Source organism: Orycteropus afer, unplaced genomic scaffold (genome assembly GCF_000298275.1).
Source record: "Orycteropus afer afer isolate SDZICR_OR568_19922 unplaced genomic scaffold, OryAfe1.0 scaffold00294, whole genome shotgun sequence".
Taxonomy (NCBI): Eukaryota; Metazoa; Chordata; class Mammalia; order Tubulidentata; family Orycteropodidae; genus Orycteropus; species Orycteropus afer.
Window position 1 is genome coordinate 3,855,180 of NW_006921881.1, and position 10,693 is coordinate 3,865,872.

At 36.6% G+C, this 10,693-nt stretch overlaps 1 protein-coding gene across 1 annotated transcript; it reads right to left on the bottom strand.

Moving 5' to 3' along the window:
- Window positions 1-503: 503 nt before the first annotated feature.
- LOC122151076 (olfactory receptor 14J1-like) lies at window positions 504-1,444 on the bottom strand. The gene is given in 2 exon segments (XM_042782378.1): window positions 504-896; window positions 899-1,444. Coding segments are annotated over 2 exon segments (939 nt in total).
- Window positions 1,445-10,693: the final 9,249 nt, after the last annotated feature.

Below are 10,693 nucleotides of genomic sequence, written 5' to 3' on the forward strand. Positions count from 1 at the left end.
GTACGCATGACTTTGAATGTAAAACAAGCTCTTAAAATAAAAAAAAAAAGAGAGAAAAATAAAATAGTAATCAAGCTCATCTATAATTTCATATTTCAGCTTTGTAAGATTAGGGACTTATCAGCTGGGCACACATTTCCTAAATAATGCCTGGCACCAAGGAATGTTTACCAAAGTCCCTAATCATTGACACTTTTTTACTAAGGTGGACAATGACGGATTATATGGACATTATGGACATATACCAATAATATGAACAATTACATCAGTTTAGAAGTTCTGGGCGTTTAGAAGTCAGGTAGATGGTGGGGGGAGTGGACATATTTGCCAGTCTCATGAGGTGAGTGCTTCTTTCTTTCTTTATTACTCACTGCAGGCTTTACAGATGGTTGTTTCTGATATGTTCTCAGTTTTACACTATTTAGCTTTAATTTCTTGATTAGCTTTATGTTTTCCCAATATATTTTGAATTTGTCAACAAAGCAGGAATTAATAGATTTGTCTTAGCAAAGCTGGTAGGCCTTTCTTTCCTTAAAAACCTTTCTTAGAGATGCTTTCATGGCTTTGTTCCTCAGGCTATAAATCATCGGATTCAGTGTTGGGGGCACAACAGTATAGAGAACAGTAAGAAAAAGGTCTAGCACAGTTGGAGAGTCGGAAGGTGGCTTTACAAACTCAAAAACTCCAGTAGAGATAAATAATATGACAACACATAGATGGGGCAGGCAAGTAGAAAAGGCTTTGGCTCTCCCCTCAGCAGAGGGGATCCTCAGCACAGTAGAGAATATGTGTGTGTAGGAGAGGCCAATAGAGATGAAACAGAGTAATCCCACCAAGGACAGGAAGCCTATGACCCCAAGCTCACTGATGTAGTCGTTGGAACAAGAGAGTTTAAGGTTTTTTGAGGGATATCACAGAAGAACTGGTGAATGATATTGGCACCACAGAAGTGGATGGAGAAAGTAGTAGCTGTATGCATGACTCCAGAGATGACTCCACTGATCCAGACGGCTAAGACTCCATGAACACAGGTGCCGACATCCATGATGACTTCATAGCGCAGTGGAAGGCAGATGGCCACATAGCGGTCATAGGACATCACTGTGAGCATGGCCATCTCAGCAGAACAACAGACAGTGAATGCAAAACACTGCAACATGCACTCCCAGAGGGAAATATTGCCACTATGTATGAAAGAGTTGCAAATGGATCTTGGTACAGTCACAGTAATATGGCACAAATCCAAAAAGGAGAGATGTTTCAGGAAGAAATACATAGGTGAGCGGAGACTATGATCTATGGAAGTTGTAGTGATAATGAGAATATTGCCAGTTAAAGCCACCAAGTATAAGACGAAAAACACAGAAGCATGCAAGATTTCTATCTCAGGATTGCCAGAAAAACTCATAAGAATAAATCCACTCATTGCAGTGAAATTAGTCATATTTCCTTCTCTGTTCCTAAGAATGCTGGCTGCAAGATAAGATGGACACCCACAGAAAGAAATTTTTTTTTTTATTATTTAACAATGGAATCCACTTATTCAGTGAGGTTAAGGCATGAAATCAGGGTCACCAGTTCATTTAAGTGTGAAGTAATTTCAAATACTAATAATCGTTGAACAATTTAAAATGACATTGTTAAAGCAGATTATAAATTTTCCTGTCATCCATTTTAAGCAAAGGGAAGAACAATATATGTAATTTTATTAGTGGGAAATATAGATGATAAAATTTTATATACATTAAAATTTCATTTAGTTCACACACATGTGTATTTATTAGTTTCTGAAGTCCTTAACCTGTGCAATTAATCTTTCTGTATACTCATATATTCCCCCACCATACTTGTTTTGTTACTTGATAATTTTGTTTTATGTATGAGAACAAATTTTTATTTTTTTTTAATAAACAATTACTGAGAAAATAAATAAAATTAAGAGCACACTGTGTATTGGTAGTATCTCTACAACAATTTTGATACACCAAACATATAATGTCCTATAAATTGATATGAAAAATCCTAAGTTTCTATCAGAAATACAGCAGGCCTTATCTTTCCCAGTGTATTCATAAACAGAAAATGAAATAGCTAATAAATGCATAAACAATGTTCATCATAACTGAGTTAAATATTATTTAAAGTAACAATGAGATAATATTTTTATTTATAAATTTGCAAAGATTCAAAAATAAAATACTCAGACTTATTCAGTATGAAGCAAAACAAAATATAAAACATCTAACTTGTTGTTGTTGTTGTTGTTATGTGCCATCGAGTCAGCCCTGACTCATAGCGACCCCTCCTTGGGTTTCCGAGGCAGTATCACTACGGAAGTAGGATTGCCCAACCTTCCTTCCGAGAAGTGGCTGGTGGGTTAGAAGGTCAAATTTATGCCTACTTCCTAAAAACAATAATTCATTGAAAAGGAATGTTAAAACTGTTGGTCCTTTAAACCAATTCAGTATGTGCTAAATATTTTAATTAAAACAAATAATGTTAGTAAAGGATAGTAAGAAAAATGTTTATTTCTAATAATTACAGTAGTGAAATAGTAGATCATATAATGTTCAAATCTTTCTGTATATTCATATTTTATTGAGTTAATTATTTAATAATGATATTTACTTTTAAAGCATTTCTCTTGAAATGGGATAGTGATCACAATTTTGGTTTAAATGCAAGTGCTATAGACTATATAAGGAGCTCTGGTGGTATAGTAGATAAGGCATTTGGCTGATAACCAGAAGGTTGGTAGTTCAAATCCACCAGCTGCTCCACAGAAAGAAGATGAAGCAATCTACTTCAGTAAAGATTTACCACCTTGGAAACCCAGTGGGGGTCACTATGAGTCAAAATTGACTCGATAACAGTGGGTTTGGTTTGGTTTTATAGACTATGTGCACTGTATACAAATATGTATGAATGTATATAGAATGGAGAGTGTAAGGGAATATAGTTTATACCATTAATTATTTCTAGATGTTTTAAAGGATTATTATCCTGATCTCCAGACATCCCCCTTTTTGTCCTTAACACTAAGTCCAGAGATGTGCCTACAATAAGTTACATAGCTGAAGCTGATGGGTGCTTTAGTGTTTTGTGATATACCATGTAATTAATTATATTGCAAAGTGTTTAAGTCCAAGATCGACAGAGGGCACCTGGACCAGAAGAGGCAGTCACCAGCACACATTTAGTCTAACCTATGTGAAAACTGACTCAACCGTATAGTTGGTGTATGTCTGTGTTGACATTAATCACAGACATTGATGATGACACTTATGCTTGTAGAGATCCTAATGACACATTTAGGAGTGCCTGGGAGGTGCAAATGATTAAGTGCTTGGATGATTCTAGCAGTTCTAATGGCACATTACAAAACAAAACAAAACAAAACTCACTGCCATCGAGTCCATTCTGATTTATAGCGACCCCCTTTGGGTTTCCCAGGCGATAAATTTTTATGTAAGTAGATTGCCCAGTCTTCTTTCTATGTAGTGGCTGGTGGGTTTGAACCACCAACCCTCTGGTTAGCAGTCAAATGCCTTGGGCACGATGCCACCAGAGGTCTCAAAAGCACTCTCATTAAAGCATTCAACTGCTAACCCAAAGTTCAGGTGTCAAACCCACCAGCAACTCCACAGGAGAAAGATGAGACAGTGTGCTTCCATAAAGATTACAACCTTGAAAACCCTATGAGGCAGTTCTACTCTGTGCTAAAGATTTGCTGTAAGTAGGAGTTGATTGAATGGCAGTGAATTTGGGTGGCACAAATGGATAAATGCTCTAACCAAAAGTTGGAGGTTTGAATCCATCAAGAGGAAGAAAGAGATCTACATTTGAAAGGTCACAGCCACTGAAAATCCTACTGGCATGCAGTTCTACTCTCAAACACATGATCGTCATGAATCAGAATACTCACACACTTTCTCTTGCAACAGTAATTCTCTGGGTGATGTTTACAGGGACTCTGAAAGTTTCCGTTTCTATGTTGATGTGATAATAATATTGATTTTTTTTTTTTCTGTCATATAACCCAGCAGGATGGAATTCATTCAATGTATATGGGAATATTTTCTGTTTCTGCTGTGGGAAGGATTTCATATCTCATATAAGCCTCTCTTAAAGTCAATGAATTATAAGAATACAGGAAGTATGAAACAATGTCATTCCATGGTCCATTCATCCCAAATGTCTTCTTCACTAGTCACACAAAAGAAAGCATTGCTGGGGAGATGAGAATTGCAATCCACACAAGGTTTCTGTAATGTAAATTGTTTACAGCTTGCTTGTTAGAATTCCTAATTTTCATTTAAATAATTTGCATTTAATAACTTTTTAATTTAATTTTTTATGAATTAAATTACAATGTTGGGCTTTATCACATCTACTCAAACTCTATAATTCATTGGCTTTCTGTGATCTCTCCTTTTATAGTCCAAAATAACTCACCAGACATCTCCAGGATCTCCCACCCTAAACTAGGGGAATATTTGTCAACATGAGTAGCTACTAGTTAGCAGAAGACTCAGATCACTGTAATTCAGCCATTTTCTCTAAAGTCTGGTCAGTGGAGAGAAGAAAAACAAGTTCATTTTAATCTTCCTGTGGCCACCAGAGGTTGGGTGCTCTGGGCTTTTGAGGCCACTCATAAGTACTCTGGGACCAAAACTTGCAATTACCTGGTGTTTCCCATGGTGTATTTTTCTGTTGGGTTAATGATCACACCTAGTTACATAAATGTTTTAATTTATTTGAGTACGTTGGACAAAAGTGTAAAGCATTGTAATTTGTCATATAGGTCAAAGAATAACCGACAAAAAGAGATTTCCCTCCTTTGTCTATAGGTTCATTGCAAAGTAAATGCATGCTCAGGGTAATAATATCCATTTTTTTTTTTTTTTTGTATCACTTCAAAACCAAAATAACTTGGAGTATGTAATTATTATGCTTATAATTTAAATATTATTATAAACATCTAGAATCTTAGAGTTGAAAGAAATTTTAGAAGTCATGTTGATTAACATCATACCCAAATTATAAATTCGTTTTTCCACTTTTATGTAGGTTGTCATTTGTTCTCTGCTTAAATAGTCAGTTATAGACTCTTGGGTGAAACTTAAAGAAGATAAAGGGTCAGCTTTGTATAGCTTCTACAATTATTAAGGGCAGGCCTCTTGGGCACTCTAGGCTAGACTAGAAGGTCCCTAAGAATCTTAAGGACATACCTTGTAGACATTTACAGAAATAAAAATGTTTCTAGGACCAGGGGCATATCTATTGAAAATAGTGCCTATGGCAAGAACTGCATCTGTGCCCCTATCTATACATCTGACAACTATCTTTTAAATAACTTTAACATAATATCAGCTTGAAAACACAAGTCAAGCTCATTAATCCTTTCCTTAATATGCTATGGCATTACAAGAAAATTGCAACTGTGCCTTTCTTGCTTTCACTGATGGAAATCGTTCTGTGATGTGGTGATAGTCATTTTTTTTTTCTTCTCTTTCCACTTACAGCAGAGCAAGATCACAACATCTAACTTGACCTTTGGAGACTCTCAAATATGAAAGTATTACTTTTGACTTGCTTCGTCATTTCTTACAGCTGTTGATAAAATTTGTGATAATTTATAGAACCTGGTTAGTGGTGTGACTCCTTTAAGTGTGCCCAGGGCATGTGCCATAACTTGCTGTACCTTAAACACTCCTATGTCTAGGACACATAAAAGTGTTGTCCCACAATATTTTGATGTTCAACCCAAGGCACAGTGGAGCTTATCTCAAAGAAATTTGTGGAAATGCTAATTGAATAAACTTTAATAAGATCATAAAACTCTAAAATGGCTTAAAGAGACTTTCATTGGTGTCATCAATTTCAATTTCATAATTTTGACCATCAAGGAAAGAATTAGAAAAATTACTCATCTGGATTTTTAACTTATTATGTGACTATTTTGTGTCTCCCAATTCCACCTTCTGGAATGAGATTATCTACTGTGGTCATCCTATATCTGTCCTACCAGTGTGTGTTTAGTTTGTGACGAACAGATGATTTGACCTTTTAGTTCAAAACTCTTCAGCTCTAAAGGAGCTATACACAAGAAGCTCTATCTGCACCTTGACCTAACTTAGATGAAAATTCCTAGATTTTGAAGCTGAAGCTATAATGAATGAGACTTTAGGATTAGTAGGAGGAGAAATCCACCTCTCATCTACCAGTTTTCCCTACTGTAGTTGCTTGCATATTGCTGTGATGCTGGAAGCTATGCCATCATTATTTCAAATATCAGCAGGGTCATCCATGGTAGGCTGGTTTTAGTAGAGCTTCCAGACAAAGACAGACTAGAAAGAAAGACATGGCCAGGTCCACTTCTGAAAAAATTGGCCATGGAAAACCTTATGAATAACAACATTTTCTGATATAGTGCCAAAAGATGAGCAATCAGATTGGAAGCTACTGAAAATATGACCGGGGAAGAGATGCCTTCTCAAAGTAGAGTCAATCTTAATGATATGGACTGAATAAAGCTTTCTTGATCTTCATTTACTGATGTGACATGACTCAAAATGAGCAGAAACAAGTGCAAATATCCATTAATAACTGGAACATGAAATGTATAAAGTATGAATGTAGAAAAGTTGGAAGTTGTAAAAAATGAAATGGAATGCACAAAAATTGTCATTTGAATGATAGTAGTAGTAGTAGTTAATACTACTATCATTCAAATTTATGCACCAACCATGAAAGCCAAATATGAAGAAATTGAAGTTTTTTTTTAAATCAACTTTTGCAGTTGAAAATTGACCAAATGTGCAATCAAGATATATTTATTATTATTGGTGACTGGAATGCAAAACTTGGAAACAAGAAGCACTGGTAGTTGGAAAATAAAAATGGTGTTGGTAATGGAAATGACACTAGAAATTGCACGTAGAATTTTGCTAGACTTATTTGTAAGACTTACTTATTGTAAAAGCCTTTTTCAACAACATAAATGGTGACTATACATGTGGATCTTGACAGATGGAATATGCAGGAATCAAATCAGCTACATCTGTGGAGAGAGAGGATGAGGAAGCTCAATATCATCAGTCAGAACGAGGCCAGAGGCCAATGTGGAAGAGACCATCAATTGCTCATATGCAAGTATAAATTGAAGCTGAATAAAATTAAAACAAGTCAACAAGAGTCAAAATATGCTGTTGAGTATATCCCACCTGAGTTTAAAGACTATCTGGAGAATAGATTTGATGGATTGAGCATCAGTGATGAAAGATGAGATGAGTTGTGGGATGACAAGGACATCATACATGAAGAAAGCAAAAGGTCATAAAAAAGACAGGAAAGGAAGACAGACAAAAATGGATGTCAGAAGAGAGTGAAACTTGCTCTTAAACATAATAGTTAAAGTGAATGGAAGAAATGACGAAATAAAATACTTGAACAGAAGATTTCCAAGGTCTGCTTGAGAAGACATAGCAAAGTATTATAATGAAATGTGCAAAGACCTGGAGTTAGGAAATTAAAAGGGAAGAACATGCTTGGCCTTTCTCAAGCTGAAAGAACTGGAAAAAAAGTAAATTCTTGAGTTGCACTCTTGAAAGATTCAATGGGCCAAATATTGAATGATGCAGGAAGCATTGAAAGAAGATGGAAGGAATATACAGAGTCACTGTACCAAAAAGAATTTGACAACATTCATTCATTTCAGGAAGTAGAATATGATGAAGAACAGATGCTATTGAAGGAAGAAATCCAACCTACACTGAAGGCATTGGTGGAAAACAAGGCCTCAGGAATTGATGGAATATCTATTGAGATGTTTCAACAAATGGATTCAGCACTGGTGGTGCATATTTATTTATGCCAAGAAATTTGGAAGACTGCTAGTCAACTAGAAGATATCTATATTTGTGCTTATTCCAAAGAAAAGTGATCCAACAGAATACACAAATATCATCAATATTACATGCAAGTAAAATTTTGCTGAAAATAATTAAAAATGGTTGCTGCATTATATTGATAATTCAACCCAGATTCAGAAGGTGATGTGGAATGAGGTATAGCATTGATGATATCAGATGGATCTTAGCTGAAAGCAAAGAATACCAGAAAGATGTTTACTTGTTTTATTGACCAAGCAAAGGCATTTGACTATTGTATCATAACAAATGGGAGCTCCGGTAGCATAATGCCTAAGGCACTTGACTGCTAACCAGAAGGCTGGCGGTTCAAACCCACCAGCCACTCCTCGGAAGGAAGGCTGGGCAATCTACTTCCATAGTGATACTGCCTTGGCAACCCAAGGAGGGGTTGCTATGTTTCGGGTCCGACTTGTCGGCACATAACAACAACAAGAACATCATAACAAATTATGGAAAGCTGTGAAGAATAGGAATTCCAGAACACGTAACTGTGCTCATGAGATACCTGTATATAGACAAAGAGGCAGTAGTTCAAACAGAACAAGGTGCTACTGCATGGCTTAAATCAGGAAGGGTGTGCTTCAGGGTTGTATTCTTTCACCATACTTATTTAATCTGTTTGCTGAGCAAATAATCCAAGAACCTAGACTACATTAAGAAGAACACAGCATCAGGACTGGAGGAAGACTCCTTAGTAACCTGCAATACACAGATGACACAGCCTTGCTTGCTGAAAATGAAGAAGGCTTAAAGCATTTACTGATAAAGGTCAAAGACTACAGCCTTCACTATGGATTGTACCTGAACATGAAGAAACAAAAATTTTCAATACTGGATCAATAAGCAATATCATGATAAATGAATAAAAGATTCAATTTGTCAAGAATTTCATTTTATTTTGACCCACAATCAATATGGAAGCAGGAACCAAGAAATCAAATGGTGTATTACATTGGCCAAATTTTCTGCAAAAGACCTTTTTAAAGTGTTAAAGAGCAAAGATGTCACTTTGAAGACGCAGGAGTGTCTGGCCCAAGCCATGGTATTTTCAATAGCCTCATATGCATGTGAGAGTTAGCTAATGGATAAAGAACACCACAGACAAATTGATACATTTGATTTGTGATGTTGGTGAAGAATATTAAATATTCCGTGGACTGCTAGAAGAATGAACAAATCTGTCTTGGGGAAAATTCAGCCAGAATGTTCCTTAGAAGTGAGAATGGCCAGACTTTGTCTTTCATACTTTGGCTATGTTGTCCCAAGGGACTAATCCCTGGAGAAGTATATCATGCTTGGTAAAGTAAAGAGTCAGAGAAAAAGGGAAGACCATCAATGAGACAAACTGACACAGTGGCTGTGACAATGGGCTCAAGTATGGCAATAATTGTGAGAATGGCACAGGACTTGCAAGTATTTCGTTATGGTGTACATAGGGTCTCTATGAGTTGGAGCTGGGTCAATGGCCCCTAACAACAACAACAACAGGAAGAGAATTTTGTTTGTGGGGACAATGCAAATTATTTGCAGTAATAAGTAGGACTGTGTTGGATTAAGGATGTCCACAAAATCTTGATTGTTTTCTCATTTAGGAAAAACCAGTTGTTGAGTTGAGTTAAACCCATGTTGTCACTGTTTGTCAGAATAGAATAGTGCTCCATTGTTTTCTATCACCATAAGCCATGGGGAAAGTAATGCACAAATGAGACAGAAAGCGATTTTTGAGATTTTTTTCAACCTGACTCCACTTTTAGCTATATTTCACAGTAGTCATTGATATTTTGACCAGATATTTAAAAGATCTCTGAAGATAAAGGTGCCATAACTCTTAGTGTATAGTTCATTTGTTTTAATTAGTTATTTGCCTTCCTGCTTGGTGAAGAAAAAATCATGATATGTTGTTATTGTTATTAGGTGCTGTCAAGTCAGTTCCGACTTGTAGCTACCCAATGTATGACACTCCTGGTCCTGCGCCAGCCTCACAATCCTTGCCACAACTGAGCCCCTTGTTGCAGCCACTGTGTCAATCCATCTCATTGAGGGCCTTCCCCTTTTTCGCTGTTCCTCCAATTCACCAAGCATGATATCCTTCTCCAGGAAATAGTCCCTGCTGACAACATGACCAAAATAGGTGAGACAAAGTCTGACCATTCTTGCTTCCAAGGAGCATTCTGGCTGCATTTCTTCCAGGACAGATATGTTAGTTCTTCTGGCAGTCCATGGTACTGTCAGTATTCTTTGCCAACACCACTACTCAAAAGCATCAACTCTTCTTTGGCCTTCCTTATTCATTGTTTAGCTTTCACATGCATATGAGGCTACCAAAAACACAATGGCTTCAGGTAGGTATGGGGGCTCTGGTGGTGTAGCACCTAAGGCATTTAACTGCTAACCAGAAGGTTGGTGGTTCGAGCCCACCAGTTACTCCTCGGAGGAAAGATTTGGAAATCTACTTCTGTAGAGAAACCGCCTTGGAGACCCAAAGGGGGGTCGCTATGAGTTGCAATCGACTCCACAGCAATGAATTTTTCTTTGTTTGTTTTGGTTAGGTGCACCTTAGTCTTCAAAGAGACCTTTTTGCTCTTCAGTATCTTATAGCAGTCTTTTGCAGCAGATTTGACCAGTGTAATATGTTGCCTGATACACCTCTTAAGAATTTCTCTTCCTCATAGGTGAATTAACATTTGCATGTACAATTCAATAATCATGACACTAAAACAAAATCCACAAAATATAAAAGTATAATAATTTTATTGTTT